Consider the following 18543-nt stretch of genomic DNA (forward strand, 5'->3'; position numbering starts at 1 on the left):
TGTATGGGCAACAGCCTATGCAAATGCCAGAGCACATATGGGTTAAACTGAAGCCTTCGATGAGGGGAGGCTTCTGATCCCTGACCCTTGCAGTGCCTCCTGGCTTAGAGGGTCGGGAAATCGGTCAAGGGCCCTTCTCCTTTTGGACAGGGCTTTCAAATCCAAGTAAGCAATTTTGTGGCAATTGGGCGCAATCTTTGTCTTTGAATAAAAAAAATAAAAAAATAAATGCTGCCAGGAATTCTTTTTCATTGGCGCATAAAAACAATATACAGTCTGTCACACCCAGGGTCAGGCAGATGCATGGTGTGTAGCGTAGCGTGTTTTATTGTTAAAGCGCTATTTTATCCATATATTTTGTGAGTATAATAAAGAGCTTCCTTTTACTTAAGAATTATTGCGGCTTCTCACAGGGCTTCATTTACTAGTTGCAGCTCTAGAATTTTTTTTGCATACATACGCCAACCAACTGCACTTAAAGCTGCGGCATCTCTTTTGAGATTGCATTTAGCGGCTCCTGGAACGGCTAATAAGAATTGGAAGCCAAGGAATACTGTTCTTCTGCAATACCGCAACATAGACTACGACAGCGACACATTTACTTCGTGTGGAGGAAAGGAGATAGTTTGCACGGGGTTCCGTTTTTTTGTCCAATTATGAAACCAAACGTTGCGCAGTGAGACTGCATGTGCGCTAGGCATAATACATTGTATCAGTTTTTTCTAATGCCCTGAGCTAATATGTTGAAATAAGGAAATCAGTTAGTGTTACAAATTAATAGTGCTTTTATTCTTGGTTTCCGTTGGTAACACAGTATATCACATCTATAAATTAATAGCCAATATCATCATAAATCTTGTAATAACACAAGAGGAGGATATTTCATGGAAATTATTCTGAATCCGTTTCTTCTTCAAACTCAACAAGTGGAGCGTGCCTGCTGGCTTGGACGCCTTCTTTGAAGTAAACTTTTTTGATGGTGCCAGCTTTGGGTGCTCTTATTGTGTGCTGTGAAAAAAATATAAATATTTTTAAGAGAAAATGTGTATTTCAGTGTAGCAAAATAGCAATGGCAATAGAGCTAAGACCTATTCATTCTTAGTCATTCACAATTAGATATATAAACTTTGTGCTGTAAAGAGTGAAGACTGAACTTACTAAACTACTGAATTCAATGGCCCACATTTATTAGTGATGTCTTTTGCACCAGTGAGATTGGAGAGGATGGTTGGCAGAAATGATGCCTACTTTATTAGAAGGTGCTCGCCTCTTGATATATCTGGTGAGTTTGGAATTGTCTGACCGATTGAATTTCTTTTATAGGCCTGCTATGGGCAGCAGTACACTTGCGCCACTAACCTTTACCTTTGATAAAAGAGAGTCTAAAATTACATTTACAGCTCGACCATGTTTGCTTTCCTTGCCAGTTTCCTTTTTTCGAGTGAAAAGACAAATGTTGCAAATTGGACTCAATTTTAGATGCAGCTTTTAACCTGTAATATTCTTTCCAAAATCAGGCATAAACTAAATGTGGGCCAATGTCTTCACAACTACCTGCACGAGCGATTATACTAACTCTTCTGTTTATCACGTGTGTGCAACCTGACCATTTTAGAAAGAGTCCAAACTAGACAAGTCCATTTAGGACTGACTACATAAACAGGTGAAAAGTACAGAAAAGTAATACTAAAAGCTAAACTTACCCTACTACTAAAGCACAAATATACACGTGTCGACAACAAGATACATTAACTTATATTACACAATTTATATCTATGAAGTCTTATAAAAGATATGCAGTGTAGGAAAGCCGCTACAATGATATGGATTTTGATGCGGATAACTTTCAGCTGCGTAAGTGGACTGTCAAGTCAACGATTAAATCCGTAATATCTACCTCCATTTTCATAGCAATCATGACCATCAGAGGATCTCCAGCTTCAACTTTATCACCAGTTTTTACAAACACCTGCAAACAAATAGAAAATATTAAATAGATGACATAAAAATGAGCTGCACATGCAGTATAGTTTCCCTATCAATACTGTGCTTTAGGCTCGTCATGGCTGTAGTGTATTATGGGACCATGACAGCTATGCCAGATCTGTTTTCTAATTGATACCAGCGAAGTTTATTATACAAGGACATTACCTTTTCTATAGTTCCAGTCATTGGTGCTGTCGCCCCTCCTTGGCTACCTGATGTGCTCACTTCTGACAGAAATTTTGGAACTGGTATACCCAGCTGCACACTACCATCCTGCAGGATGAGGAGGACAAGAGTGTTACAGTATGTATATAAGCATTTATTTTCCATATCTGGTCTTGGCCCACTGCATTACGCTCCATACAAAGCTTAAACCCATAAAGGTTACCTCTAATATAGAATAAATGGTTTGTTCTGCTCAAACTTGAATAATGGTGACTGCTATTTTAGCACAGCGAATCTGTATTTACACCATGCAGTATAAATAATATTTAAACTTTATTTTACTATGCCTTGACGATCACCAAAATGTACTATGATGTCCTATTGCGATTAAGAGACCTACATCCACTTGCAGGAAGGGGTTAAAACAGCTTTGTTATAGGAATAGAAACGACAACTACATCCATAGATTTTTTTTTTCTAAATTCTATTATCGTACCGAACCAATGGGTCAGTAAAAGTGTCATTTCTTTATTAGAATTACAGTTTCAATGAGAAAAATCATTAAATTGTCAATAGTTGAATTTAGTCCTGACACTTTATTTGATGTAAACACAATGGGTAGTCATGGTGACAGGAGACGCCAAGACTTTAGACCACAGCTTCCCTCTATTGCACACCCCGGGGTTTTTTCTGTGTGTTCTGCATGTACAGAACAAAATTGGATCAGACGACTGGAGAGGTAAACAATTTACAATGCATTATTAATAAATATAGAGCCAGACTACAAACTAGTCGTGTTACCATTGAGAAAAGATGTATATTGTGATCAATGATGATAAGCTTGGATTTTCTAAATGTGCCATCAACTGAGCATTTCAGATAAGTAACATCTCCCTCATTCACAAGTTCTCCAGAAACTTTCAAGACTCTGTCATGAATCTGCAACACAAACACAGTAAAACTTAAATTAATATGCGTCTAATGGCTATATCATGAGACGAGTAGCTAGATTTGCTTAGAAATACCACAGTTAGATAAACAATATTGCTTAGTCGTGAAGGTTAAAAGGGACCTGTGGAGGGTTATTCTCCCAGGAGACATGTTGTTACTCAGGTTATAGCATATAATACAGGAGGCTTAATGTACAGTGTACAAAACAAATAAATATACTCAGCACTTCTGCTTCTAAGAGCACTTCCATGTACAATATATTTTAATAGTAAGGCCCTATTCACACGTCTCAGATTTTGTCAAAATCCGGGTGAAATCAGCCTCCCATTGGTTACAATGAGAAATTTGCGTCTGCGCAGATGTTGCAGAAATTTTCCGCGCAGATTTAAAGTCTGCATCAATAAATATGTCACTTATTGACAAGGAAAATGAGTCAGATTTTCACACGTGAATTAGCCCTATTGAATATAAACACACGCAGATTTGAGTCAGATTTCCATAAAATCCAAGTTTGCTTTTTCTGCCTTAAATAAGAGACGCATGAACATATCCTAAACAATCCTTATTGTATTTTCTATTAAATTGAAACAGTTAAAATAAAATATGAAATAGGTAAAAACAGAAAATAAAGGCTCTTTAGTTACCTGTATATCATATGATCCATCATGATTATAAGAGATTTTCATGTCCACTTCTGAAAAAGACAATATATAATAACTAAGCAATTCATAAGCGGACAGGCGCTAGATTATCCGATACTTTGGATTGGATTGTAAGGGTAGAGACTAGAGAGCCTTTAGGAAGAAACCCCAAAACAAAATTTGAACACAACGTATGGTGGAATAAGGCCATATTTATATTTCGTTCTTGGTATATGTTTGAGATATATACCTAACACATCCATAGGCTTTAATAAACCCAGCGTATTCCAAAAGCATACATTTGGGTGGTATACCTCATCCATACCTTTTTCACACAGATTTTAAAACATAGTTTACTATACCGTGCAGCTTAAATTTTTTATCCAACCATATGGCATACAGACACATACACAGGAGCATTATTTTTGGCGCATTTGTTGAGATTTTTCCAACTTACAGTATGTTCCGAATCTAAAGAAATAACGAGATGTGAACAGGGCCTGTGTTTTGTAATCATGCCATAATTGCCTTTTTTTTTAGTCTGGACATGTGAAATTCTACATTATACTTCAGTTCAATGCTCGAAACAAGTGCCAGATTATCAAACTCTGGATTATTGGATGATGGATTAAAGAAATTTCACTGCACATAGATAATTATGAATAATAATACTAAACCCAAACCACTTACTTTTTTCTCCATCCATCAAGGAAAGGTTCCTGGTATACAGAACATTTATTCGTCTGCCACTGCTAGATGCAAATGGAGAGAATCTATCTACAAAATGAAAAGTTGGGATGTTATTGGTGGTGTCAGCTAAACAAATGGTCATGCATGAGCCAGCAGGCTTTCAGAGTGTAACTTCCAGACTGTAACCAGTGATAGGAAAATGTTGTGAATACATATACTGCAAACCGCAGATACAGTTACTAGTGTCAACCATGTTAGAACCCAGTGGTATGAACCCAGAAGGGGTAAATTCCATATACCTATGTGTTTTACAGCATTCTACTGCATACCATGGTGGGGGTAGCCATGGGGAATGAAATATATGAAATAATTCCATAGCAAACTTCTGTAACCTCGAAGTAAAGCAGAAAAGAACAAAATGATGGCAAACCTTCCCACTGTAGATTAAACTCATTGGTTAAGAGCTGCTCCTTCAGAACAAGACCCAGCGCAGCCTGGCACAGCATGTCATTGGAGGCTTCTTTCTTAGCAGGAAATAGTTCATTATAATGCTGGGGGATAAAATTAGTATGCACATCTCCTGCTTCAAACGCGGGGTGTCCAGACAGGCTGAGAAGGAAATCAATATTGGTGCTCAGGCCCACAATCTGAAGAAAAAAAAACAAAAAAAAAAAAACAACAGCGAAAACCAATTATTGTTTTTCTTTTGTCAAGAAAAACTAGATAACAGACAGGGATTACATATCTCAATTGCTGAATGCAATGCAATATATTGTTTCTGCCATTCGTATATATACAGTTAGGTCCAGAATTATTTGGACAGTGACAAGTTTTGGCATTTTAACTGTTTACCATAACATACTGAATATACAGTTATATAAACTAATATGGGCTTAAAGTGCAGACTTTCAGCTTTAATTTGGGCGTATTCACTTCCTAATTTGAGGAAGGGTTTAGGAATTACAGCTCTTTAATATGTAGCTGCCTCTTTTACAAGTGACCAATGGTAATTAGACAATTATCTCAAAAGCTATTTAATGGTTTGCATGGGCTATTCCCTCGTTAATCCATCATCAATTAAGCAGGTAAAAGGTCTGGAGTTTATTCCAGGTGTGGCATTTGCGTTTGGAAGCTGTTGCTGTGAATCCACAACATGAGGTCAAAGGAGCTCTCAATGCAAGTGAAACAGACCATCGTTAGGCTGAAAAAAAATTAAGAAATCCATCAGAGAGCAAAATTTTAGGAGTGGCCAAATCAACAGTTTGGTACATTCTTGAAAAAAATAGAGCGCACTGGTGATCTCGTGAACTCCAAAAGGCTTGGACGCCCACGGAATACAACAGTGGTGGATGATCGCAGAAACCTTTCCATGGTGACGAAAAAACCCCTTCACAACATCTACCCAAGTGAAGAACACTCTCCTGGAAGTAGGTGTATCAGTATCTAAGTCTACCATAAAGAGAAGACTTCATGGGAGCAAATACAGAGGGTTCACCACAAGGTGCAAACCATTAATCAGCCTCAAAAATAGAAAGGCCAGATTAGACTTTGCCAAACAACATGTAAAGAAGCCGCCCAGTTCTGGAACTAAGATAAACCTGTACCAGAATGATGAGGAAGAAAGTATGGAGAAGGCTTGGAATGGCTCATAATCCCACAATCCAAAGCAGACCACATCCTCTGTAAAACATGGTGGAGGCAGTGCGATGGCATGGGCATGCATGGCTGCCAAAGGCACTGGGTCACTAGTGTTTATTGATGATGTGACTGAAGACAGAAGCAGCCGGATGAATTCTGAAGTGTTCAGGGATATACTTTCTGCTCAGATTCAACCAAATGCAGCAAGGTTGATTGGACGTCGCTAAACAGTACAGATAGAGAGTGACCCAAAACATACTGTGAAAACAACAGGAGTTTAAGGCAAAGAAGTGGAATATTCTGCAATGCTCAAGTCAATCACGAGATCTTAACCCGATCGAGCATGCATTTCACTTGCTTAACACCTTAATGACAAGGCCCATTCTGGCCTTGAGGACAGAACTATTTTTTTTAGATTTCCCTCTTTGCATCCCGACGCTCATAACTTTTTTTTATTTTTTGTACGACGTAGTTGAATGAGACTTTGTATTTTGCGGGACGAGTTGTACTTTATATAGGTACCATTTTTGGTACAAATACATTATCGTTGGATTTATACAAATTGTTATTTTGGCAAAAATGTAAAAAAAAAACAAAAAACAAAAAAAAACACCAGTTCCACTGCAGTTTAATTATTTTATTTTTTTACACCATACACCGAGCATAAATAACATTTGTTGTACAGGTTGTTATGGTCATGTATTTGTGTATATATATATATCAGGAAATATGGTCAGACAGCCCTGGGGTCCTTCAATGGACCCTAGGCTGTCTGGCCATACAAGTTATGGGCTTTCATCGCGTCACAGGGATTTTCTGTGATGCGATCAAAGGGCAGTTCCCCCTCCTCTTATTTACTTTGAATACCATAATCAGCTTTGATCTCGCCATTCAAGGGGTTAACGGTGGAGAGAAGAGCTCTCTCTTCTCTCCACCGTTAGAGAGGTGCTGCGGCTGTGTATTACAGCTGTTACCCCGCACCTGATGGCGCGCGGACACGGCTGTACCCGCCACTCAGGACAAGCAGTCTCGTCCTGTGTCGGCAAGTAGTTAAGACAAAACTTAAGGCAGAAAGACCGACAAACAAGCAACAACTGAGGACAGCTGCAGTAAAGGCCTGGCAAAGCATCACAAAGGAGGAAACCCAGCGTTTGGTGATGTCCATGGGTTTCAGACTTCAGGTAGTCATTGCATGCAAAGGATTCTCTACAAAGTATTAAAAAAAAACATTTTATTTATGGTAATGTTAATTTGACTAATTACTTTTGTGCCCCTGAAATGAGGAGGCTGTGTAGAGAAATGGTTGCAATTCCGAAACGTTTCACAGGATGTTTTTGTTCAAACACTTGAATTAAACCTGAAAGTCTACACTTCAATTGCATCTCAGTTGCTTCATTTTAATTCCAATGTGGTGGCATGCAGAGCCCGAATCATGAAGATTGTGTCACTGTCCAAATAATTCTGGACCTAACTGTATTTATTCACAAAAAGAGATGCCGTAACAATTGGCCTCCCCATTTGAATCATTACAAAAGGTCAGCTTTTATGAAAAAAAGAAGGCCACTATTACTGCTAAAAACTAAACGCTTGGGAGAAAGTTCACCTTTCAGAAGGACAATGGGGAAGATCTATCAAAAGTGGTGCAAAAGGAAAAGTGCAGCAATGGCAACCAGGTTGCTGCTTTCCTTTTACAAATGAGACCAGTTTTGTTACATCTCCCCTAATGACTAAGTACAAGGCCAAAGCAATGCAGGATTGTTTGAACAACAAAAAGGTGAATGTACGTCAATGGCCACTTCAAGGTTCCGATCTCAATCCAACCAAGAATCGGTGACACTTTAGAATTGCAGCATCATTCAACCAAACAACAACCTAAAACAAATCTAGACCGAAAGGGTGAAAATAACTCCCAAATGGCGTGCAAAACTGGTAGGAACGTACCCCAAACAACTTGTATTGTAGCAAAAAAATGGTTCTACCAAGTACTAGTCTAAAAAAGGTTCAATACTGCAACAATTTTCTTTGACAAATAGTGAATTGTGAGTTTGGAAATTTACTTTAATACAGTTTTGCAATAAAAAAAAAAATGGATATATGACCATGTTATACAGTGAGTTCTGTAATGTGCCATCCTGTCAATGTCGCTGACTTTGAACGGAGCAATGCTCATTTCAAAGGGTAACGCCAGCCATACACATGAAATAAGTGTAAGTGAAATGGCCAAATGTGTATGTTTATTTCGATGGGCTTTCCTCCTGTGGGAACAAAGGATCAGGCATGGCAAAATTCAACATACCTGATCCTTTTTTTCTCTGACACCTGCCATTGGGGAAGAGTCGAGAGGTTCCATACACATTAATCATAAGCAAACCCTCTGAAATTGGAAGGTTCGGCTTATTTTTATTTTTTTAATACGTATGGGCGTCTCAAGTGGAAAAAAGGATGCCAGTATTGTCAAGCTTGTCACCATAAACTAGCAGCATAGTATATCAGATAGTTTATAAAGAGAATTGTAGTGTTTAGCATGTAGCTGAGAAATATATACATAGGGTATAAATGGATCTACTCTTTATACCAAGAGCTGTAATTTACAGCGCTGTGAAAAAGTATTTTCCCCTCACTCGATTTATTTATTTTTGCTAATTTGTCACATATAAAAGTTTCAGGCCATACAACTAGTTTTAACATAAGATAAAGACAACATGAGTAATCACAAAATGTAACTTTTAAATGATCATTCCATTTATTGAGGATAAAGATTTTTTTCAAAACCTACTGTACATCACCCGACGTGAAAGTGTATTTTCCCCTCTTTAGCCTAATAACTGGTTGTGCCACTTTCGACAATAACAACTGCAATCAAATGTTTGCGATAACTCGTGATGAGTCTTACATCTCTATGGAGGAATTTTCTTTGCAGATTTTTTTTTATTCAACTACACTGGGGGGGGGGGGGGGGGTTGAGCATGACCTGCCCGTTTAAGGTCTTGCTGCAGCATTTCAATTGGATTCAAGTCAGCACCCTCCAAAACCGTAATTTTATTTATTTTGAGCTATTAAGCTTTCTTGGGTGCTTCGGATTATTGTCCTGCTGCATAACCCAACTGCGCTTGAGCTTTAAGTCATAAACTGGCGGATGGACATTCTCCTTCATGATTTTATGATAGAACAAAATTCATGATTTCATCAATTATGATGGTCCTGCAGAAGTAAAGCAGCCGGGACCATCATACTACCATTAATCTCTTTAGAACGTGGCATCATGTGCTGCTTTTTGAGACCTTCTAGTCTGCTTTACATTGCCAGACAGGTTCTTTCTAAGCGATGTTTAGATTGAACAGGTCTGGCAGTGATCATGCCTGGGTGCGGCTAGTGAAATTAAACTTAATTGTCAGTTGAATTTGGAAAATTGGTTGATTTAGTTTAGGGAGAAATTACTTTTTCACATAGGGCCAGAAAGGACTGAACAGCATTTTTCCTTCAATAAATTAAAACATCATTTAAAAACAGTATTTTGTGTTAACTTGGGTTATCTTTATCTAAATATCAAAAGTGCAGCACCATTTTCCTGCAGCCACAGACAATGGAATTAATAAAATGACTAATATTGACATTATGGGCAAAAGCTTACAGGTGTTCTCTGGAACCTAAACATTGATTCACTATCCTTAGAATAGGCCATCAAGAAATCATTCTAAGACCAATGAAGGAATTGTATGCTCCTACGAGCGTCCTCTTCATTGTTTACATAGACACGGTAGATGGTCTGTATGGGCGGCTGTGCCCGGTAGCACAGTTCAGTCCCAGTCACCGATCAAACATTGATGGCGGAGTTCAATGTATGACAGTATGCAGTAAGTTCCTATTCTCCCACTAATGGTAACTGCAGGAAGCCAGCATGTTGTCTTTTTAATGCAATAGTGGATATGAGTTGCTCACCTTTGATGCAAACAACGAGGACATCCGAGTGCAATATTTCTATTCAACCCCCCCAAAAGAATCGTATAATCAAATATCAATCAAACAATACCTGCTCTCTAGGCTTCCTAATATCTTACTAAATATTGTAAGGAAGTCTAGAGAGCAGGTATTTGTTTGATTGATAGGTTCTCTTTTAAAGCAATATCTATGCAGGGAATTTGGAGATCTAACAGAAAAACAAAGTTCAGATCGCTATAGATATATTAAGAAATATATCAGCACAGAATTTTGGACCTAAAAATGACAATGATAAAATGCAGTTATTCACTAAGGCCCCATGCACACGAATGTAAAAACGGCCATAATAACGGCCTGTAATCACGGGCCCATAGACTTCTATTGGCCACGGGTACCTCCCCGTATGCTTATTTGTCCTATTACATGTCCTATTTCAGGCCGTAATAACTGCATGGGCAGGCCCATAGAAGTCTATGGGGCGCCTGTAATTACGGGTGGCTACGTGTGCACCCGTAATTACGGGAGCGTTGCTAGGCGACGTCAGGGGATAGTCACTGTCCAGGGTGCTGAAAGAGTTAACTGATCGGCAGTAACTCTTTCAGCACCCGGGACAGTGACTACCGCTGGAGTTAATAGTATTAAAAGTTAACTTACCTGCTTCTTCCTCCAGTCCGGCCTCCCGGGATGACGTTTCATGCCATGTGACCGCTGCAGCCAATCACAGGCCAATCACAGGCTGCAGCGGTCACATGGACTGCCGCGTCATCCAGGCAGGTCAGACTGGATGTCAAAAGAGGGACGCATCACCAAGACAACGGCCGGGGTACGTATGAACTTATTTTACTTTAAATCGCTGCGGAAACTCTGCCCGAAAGGGCTGCCCCTTCCCTCTATTCAGAACTGATAGAGAGAAGGGGCTGCCGATTAGTGCAGAGAAAACGGGTCCGTAAATACGGGTGAAACACTGGTGACACCGGACCCGTGGTGGAATACAGGTCGAATACGTGTGACCAAAGGACCCGTATTTACAGGTGGAAAAAAATACGTTCGTGTGCATGAGGCCTAAGCCATGAAAAGTTAACGCATGTATTTAATCAGGACAAGAGTGCGGAATATGAAATTTCCCAACAACCCTGGAGTTTATAATTGGATCCCTCCCTTTGGCGAAAGAGCGATATTGACAATTTTATATAATGACATTACTATTACCAGAATTTAAAGCCTTTGTTCACCTTTGAACACCATAAAAAGTTTAGTAAATTGTAAATATAATAATAATTATAATTAGCATAACGGCTATAGACTAGGAGAGGGCTATATGTGGTTGGAATAAATGCAGTCTGGGTTCCAGCGGGGTGCCCCCACCAAATTCTTTACCCAGGAGCCTCCACTAACCTTAATGTGGATGCCTGGTGTAAAAACTACACATCCCAAAATGCAAATCACCAGAGCCAGCTCCATGCAAACCTTGAGGCAGCAAGGACTGCTGGGTGGATTTTAGCTGTGAAGAATCTTTGAAGCTCCAAACTGTACAATATATTCCAGGTGTGGTCTGGTAACATAACGAGGTAAAACAGATTTTTAGGACAATGATTTACTTACATTGTACTGCTGCAAGCAAAACTTTAACTTGGTCAGCGCCGCTTGACGATCATTTGCCCACACAACTAATTTGGCAATCATGGGATCGTAATGTACAGAGACTTCATCACCTTTTAATTATGAACACAGAAAACAGCACAACATTGAGGTTTAAGACATGGATAAAAAAAAAACTCTGAGAATAGGTTGTACAAGCGGCACAATTTTTCATGTTTTACATGTAAGGCCCTCTGCACACGACTGTGCCCGTAATCGCGGTCCGCGATTACAGGCACGGTTGGCGACAGCCACCCGCACTCGCGGGCCGTACTCCCATATAAAGGGAGTACGGTCCGTATATGGGAGCATGGTCCGTAAAAAGCAGAAAATAGGACATGTCATATCTTTTGTGAAGCCTTTCTACAGCAATGAAATGAATGGGTCTGCAGTTACGGACTAAAATTACGGACGAATTCTACTGTCGTGTGCATGGGGCCTAATAAAGTAAATGCATTGTATTTGTTTTTGATAATCTGCAATATTTTTCAGCATAACATTGATCCATAGGATAAGCCATGAATGTGTGTCATCTGTGGGGGTCAGTCTCCCACCAATCAGCAGAACGAAGGGGCAACGGAACTGTAGTATCTGACACATCGCCGTTCTTGTACATGTGGATATGACTGGTACTTCAGCTCAGTCTTAGCAATGCCCCAATAATGCCCTATTCACACAGAGAAACAGTGTAGGAAACCGCACCAAAAAACGGCCAAAATTGCCCTCCATTGATTTCAATGGGAGGCGGAGGAAAAAGAAGCATCATGCCCTTTCATCTCTGACCTCCCATTGACATCAATGGGAGGCAGAGAAAGCGGTTTTTGGTTTTTTTTGCCCGCGGCACACAATGGCCGCGGCTGAAAAAAACGCAGTACAGAGAGTTCAGGCAGATCAAAATCTGCCTCAAAATTCTGTCAGGGAACAGGGCCTTAAGAGGATCTGTCACTAGTTTATTAATGCCCTATCTCCTAACTAATCTAGCAGGCGCGGATAACCACAGTGTAAAATGTGTTTCAAAGTGTTTATTTGCAAAGTTATGAGCTTTTTTCTAAATATGCTAATTTGTTTATACTTGCCAAATGGGAGGTAACTCTTTGTTTTCTCTGTGGGCGGTGTAATGTTTTCTGTATGTTCAATCAGCATCATACAGTTCTGATCGTCGCAGCCCAGTGTGATCTCAGCTTCAATTGCGAGATCACAGTGTGTTGTCCCCCCTGAATGGGGCTGTGTAGTTTACTGCAGTTCTACTGATCGGTGGAGGCCCTGGGTACATAGTCTTCACAGACTACATACTGATAGCTTATCCGAAGGATGACTTTAATGTTCTATTCCTAAAAACCCTTTGAGTACTCTCCTATATGTTTTTATGTATTTTATTTTTTAAAGGGCACATAAAACAATTCAAGAAATTAATCACCTTGTCTAACTCCGGTCTCAATGCGTGTAGAAATGTCCGCTGGTGGAGTAGAGAGATGGAGGAGTGGGCCGGCCCCTGGCATGAAGTTATTATTAGGATCTTCTGCATATATTCTAGCTTCAAATGCATGACCATCCAAAGTGATTTCCTCCTGAGTCATAGGAATCCTTTCCCCAGCAGCCACCTGTAAGAGCACTATCAATATGTAATGGGTGTAGAAATACATTATAATTATTGGACATTATACTACATCATACAAAATGTTTTTATCCGACTTTCAATAATGTTCAGGTTTGTAAAGCCCAATTATTCAATAACTAAAATTTTTTAATAAAAATGGTATTCATAACACTCTGCAATAATGATGGCTCTTGAAGCTAAACTATTTGCAACATATTTACTAAGATGCAATACATTTATGCAGCTACATCTCACTATAACTGAATGAGATAACTAATACATTGCCTGCTCTAGATGACAGCAATTATTTGTTACAGAACACAGAGGACCACATGTATTAATAAACACTTGCAGACGTTGATTTCAGTGAGGCCGGACAGCAAATGCAGCCCGTATATTGACAAGTCCTATTTTTTGGGCGGTCCGGCCAATGCACCGACCATGGAAACCACGGTGGTGTGCATGGGCCCATAGAAATGAATGGGTCCGCAATTCATCCGCATTTTTGCAGATGAATTGCGGACGCAAAAAGACGTTTGTGTGCATGAGGCCTAAGAAGCACACCCCTTGGTAAATAAGCAGTGCTGGAATGGACAACAGGGGGAGACTGGTACTTTCTACTACTAGACTGTAGTGTGTCACTTTCCTCTGCCTACTACTTCTATAGGTTTTATTTGTGGAAGTTTAACGGCTGGTAACCATGAGGCCACAAGGCCATATAGACGTACCAGTGCAATAAAATGAATCTTTATCAAGAAGGAGTAAAGTAAAGAGCATGTATGAAGCTATCGAGAATAGAAGTAGACATCAAGAGTGAATAGTTGGTGGAGGAACGGAGCATGTGAAGCAAAAGGACAATTCTAAGGACAGCCTAAGGCTCGATTTACACTTTCGTCATGGTTTCTGCTTATAACGGAAACCACAACACACAGCCGGAACCATCCCATGACAGATGCCAGCAGAGCCCGACAGACCCGATTGACTTACAATGGGGTCCGTCGACCTCCGGCCAAGGTGTCCGCCATTTTGAAGGCATGTACAACTGAGGAGCCTCCAAATTAAAGGTGAACACAGCCTAACAAGTATTTTCTTTTACGCTTTTTATGTACACTTTGCTTTTGCAATCTAGCTGGAGAAGTAAATATGTCTAAGATATTACAAATAACTTACACAGTATGCAATGCTATGTAAAGAAGACTGAAGTTCACCAGCTCAGCCTAATCTTGGTCACAACCTGATCTGTGCACTTCCTAATAACCTGGAGGCCGTTATAAAGGGATAATGGGCTCAGAACAATATTTTACACCAGTAAAAAGCAAAGCGTGGTCTATACAGCAACAATACTGGATTTCATCTATAGAACATCATGTGTGACTCACCCGCAGTTGCCACTCCACAAGGTCAGTTCCAGTGATCATTTCTGTGACGGGGTGCTCCACTTGCAGGCGTGTGTTCATCTCCATGAAGTAAAAATTGTGCTTTGAATCCATAATAAATTCCACTGTTCCTAAAAACATGATTTAAGGCAATTGTAGTAGAAACTGGGGATAACCATTTTGTATTTCTTGTTATGTTTCTGCCAAGGAGTTGGTAGAAGAGTAATCCCTTATAACCGTGTCATTGGCTATGTGCGTTTCCAAAAGTAGTTGCCATTTGTAAGACTAATGAAGTCCATGAGTGTCAAGAGGAAAACCGAGTTTCTGAGCAATAGCCCCAGAACTTTCCTTCATACAAGTCTGTAGAAGTATATGCCTCCCATCGTGGTAAGGATTCACACTAGAAAATGCAGGAAATTTTATAAAAATCTAATATATACAGTTCCCAGTATCCCATGCTTGGTGAGCAAAATACATTATTACATCAGCCCTAAGGCATTACCACAGCCCCTCTAAACTCTCCACTAACAGAATACAGGTTTCATATGGTGCCTGTATTCTGCTAAACACAAAACACTATGAAAAGACAAGTAGTTGGTGGGCAAATATACAATGACCAGAAAAACTAATTGCCAAAAGGGAAAGAAGGCCCTGTTTTCCAACTACCTATTTAGGTACAAACATTTTTTGTTAAAACATAACTTTTATTTTCTCATTGAGACTGCCATTAACGAACCACATACAGTTAAAACAGTCTATACTAACTGACAGTGAGTAGATTAAGGCTGAATGCCTAGATGGTGCTATTATAGTGACAAATTTACTATCTAAGTCAGCGGCTACAGTCCGCTGCATATTCATGTTTCGCTACAGATGTAGCGTCTTCAGGGGTACTTGGCCCCAATACCCATAGACACACTACAGGTGAAGAGAAACACATCGGGGGCTATCTTAGTTTTACAACAAGCTGCTGACGTTTCTACCCAGTACCTTTTGCTCTATCATTCAATGAACGTGCAGCGGACTGCACATTCATTGATTGATACATTGGTCACTAATCTAATCACGGTCAGTTAGTATTGATTATTTTAACTGTATATGGTTCGTTAATGTCACTCTGAATGAGAAAATAAAAAGTTATGTTTTAACAAAAAATATTTGTACCTTATTAGGTATTTGGAAAACAGGACTTTCTTTGCCTTTTGGCAATTGGTTTTTTTGGTAATTGTATTCTGCTAAAGGCCCCAGGGATAGCAACCAAGATATTTGGTTTACTGCTCTTCCTTGTTACCCAAATCACTCCCACTAGTAAATATTTAAAATAAGTGAACTTTGTCTTTAAGCACATATTTTGCATATAAGAATGACATTTATGGCTCGTATAATCTGCCATTTCAGATAATCATTCTTAAACCTCTGGGAGCCCCATCTTTATTAGGAGAACGATGGTTCGCTGACCACCATGTAGCTACAGAAGGCAGCAGCAGCTGAAAAGAGTGGTTTCCATAACTTCCATAGACTACAATGAAGAAAGCCACTAATATGCACCACCAGCTCTCCCCTTCTTCTCCATGTTTACTGGCTTCACTGCTAAACAGGGGTGACCTGATCACCATTCCCTCACCGATCAGATGTTTATGACATGTCCTATGGATACGCCATAAATGTCCATAATTTACCCCTTTGCGACCTTCCATACATTAAATCAAAAGCAGTAGCCAAAGTTTTCTAATTGTGTTATTTATTTAATGTTCTATGAACATAAAATCCTCTTTAACCCCTTAAAGAGTCTCTGTCACCACATTATAAGTGCCCTATCTCCTACATAAGGAGATGGGCGCTGTAATGTAGGTGACAGTAATGCTTTTTATTTAAAATCTCACAAGATTACCGAGGTAAACGAGATTTTGTTTCCCTTGCTGTAAATCTCACAGAAAAGATTCAGAAGTGTCAGGATTCTGAGTACACATGACGTCCAGGCTGGATGGTCATGTGTATTCATTATCAGGACACTGGATTAACGTTAATCAAGCAGAATCGCTGTGTATGTGGCTGCAGATCATGTTCTAGTAAGAACGCGATTCTGCTGTCTAAATGAATGGAGAGGAGTGCATGATGCTGATTGGTCAGCGTCATGCACTCCTCTGTACAACGCCCACTTGGTCGAAAGTAAAAATACGCCCACTTGGGCATTAAGAAAGCTCATTAGCATAAACCAAAATCGCTCCTAACGTTCTGAAAATAGATCGTTTTTTTAAATAAAAAGCATTACGGTCACCTACATTATAGCGCCAATCTCCTTATGTAAGAGATAGGGCACTTATAGTGTGGTGACAGAGCCTCTTTAAGGACACGGCCAATTTTGGCCTTGAGGACAGAGCAATTTTTTTTACATTTCCCTCTTTGCATCCCGACGCTCATAACTCTTATTTTTTGTACGACGTAGTTGTATGAGACTTTGTTTTTTGCGGGACGAGTTGTACTTTATGTAGGTACCATTTTTTGGTACAAACACATTATCGTTTAATTTCTATAAATTTTTATTTTGGCAAAAATGCAGAAAAAAAGCAGTTGCGCAGCAGTTTTAATATTTATTTTTTTACGCCATACACCGATCATCATAAATAATGTTATACATTTGTTGTACAGGTGGTTACGGTCGTGGCGATTCCAAATATGTCTATATTATTTCATGTTTTGGGACTTATATTTTAAAAAGTTTATTATAAAAAATTTGTGTTTCTGTGTATTTTTTTTAATTCTTATTTATTTACCATTATTTTTTTTTTACATTTATTTAACTTTTTTTTTTAATCCCATAAAGGGATTTATCATTTTAATTTTTATTTTGTAACTGCAATGTACTGGCATAGATCTATATGCCAGTACATTAGCCTGTTACTGATTGTACACAGGCAGTTGTTAGGGCATACCTCAGTACGCCCTAACAACAGGAAATATGTTCAGACAGCCCTGGGGTCCTTCAATGGACCCTGGGCTGTCCGGCCATATGAGTTGTGGGCTTTGATCGCGTCACAGTTATCTTCTGTGACGTGATCAATGTGCAGTCCCCCCTCTTTGAACGCAGCGATCTGCTTTCATCGCAGCGTTCAAAGGGTTAACGGTGGAGAAATGATGTTTCTCTCCTCTCCGCTGTCAGAGCGGGGCCGTGGCTGTGTATTACAGCCGTTGCCCCGCTCTCGATCGCACGCAGAGACGCGCACAGACGGCTGTCACACAGGACGAGTATGCTCGTCCTAATGCGCGAAGTGCTCGCCGCTCAGGACGAGCATACTCGTCCTGTGTCGGCAACCAGTTAAAGGAGTACTATACTTCATCAATGTGTGATCAGTGGCAGTTCAATCGCTGGGACCTCATTATCACAAGAAGAAGTTTCAACAGATACAATGTGGGTCTCATCAGTGCGCATTGTCTGGTATTGCAGCTTAACCTATTCACTGGAATGGGGCTGAGATGCAATACCAGACAGTACACAGAAAATTATGATACTGTATCTAGTAAACCTCCATAGGAACAATGGCGCTCTACCAGGTCAGACTCCCACTCACTGCATATTGATGTCAAATCTAGGCGATATACCATTAATGTTGAAAACTACAGAACCCTTTTAAGATATATACATCTGTTGGCATACATAAAGACATACCTGCGCCTACATAGTTAACTGCTTTTGCAGCTCTCACAGCGGCTTCTCCAAGTTTCCTCCTCACTTCAGGACTAATTCCAGGCTAAAGAGAATTGAATTTAGACAAAACATTTTTCATCGATGGCAGGGATTATGCACCCTCTATGCGCGCGCGCGCGCACACACACACACACACACACACACACACACACACACACACAATCTTTATAAAATGTAAACTTCTAAAACAGATCCATCTTGTATCCTGTAAACTCA

The 18543-nt window shown here is 39.7% G+C and overlaps 1 protein-coding gene across 2 annotated transcripts in view; it reads right to left on the minus strand.

Moving 5' to 3' along the window:
- Positions 1–761: 761 nt before the first annotated feature.
- The window catches only part of MCCC1 (methylcrotonyl-CoA carboxylase subunit 1), a 29918-nt gene continuing 12136 nt past the window's right edge, over positions 762–18543 (minus strand). For both annotated transcript variants that reach the window (XM_075861679.1, XM_075861680.1), the window contains 11 exons: positions 18289–18370; positions 14625–14752; positions 13066–13249; positions 11613–11722; positions 4864–5080; positions 4434–4520; positions 3747–3796; positions 2953–3090; positions 2152–2259; positions 1898–1969; positions 762–1008 (listed from right to left, as the gene is read on the minus strand). In XM_075861679.1, coding sequence (XP_075717794.1) covers positions 892–1008; positions 1898–1969; positions 2152–2259; positions 2953–3090; positions 3747–3796; positions 4434–4520; positions 4864–5080; positions 11613–11722; positions 13066–13249; positions 14625–14752; positions 18289–18370 — 1293 coding nt within the window. In that variant the 3' untranslated portion in view covers positions 762–891. The remainder of the gene's footprint in view (positions 1009–1897; positions 1970–2151; positions 2260–2952; positions 3091–3746; positions 3797–4433; positions 4521–4863; positions 5081–11612; positions 11723–13065; positions 13250–14624; positions 14753–18288; positions 18371–18543) is intronic.

This window comes from Rhinoderma darwinii, chromosome 4 (assembly GCF_050947455.1).
Source record: "Rhinoderma darwinii isolate aRhiDar2 chromosome 4, aRhiDar2.hap1, whole genome shotgun sequence".
NCBI classification, from domain to species: domain Eukaryota; kingdom Metazoa; phylum Chordata; class Amphibia; order Anura; family Rhinodermatidae; genus Rhinoderma; species Rhinoderma darwinii.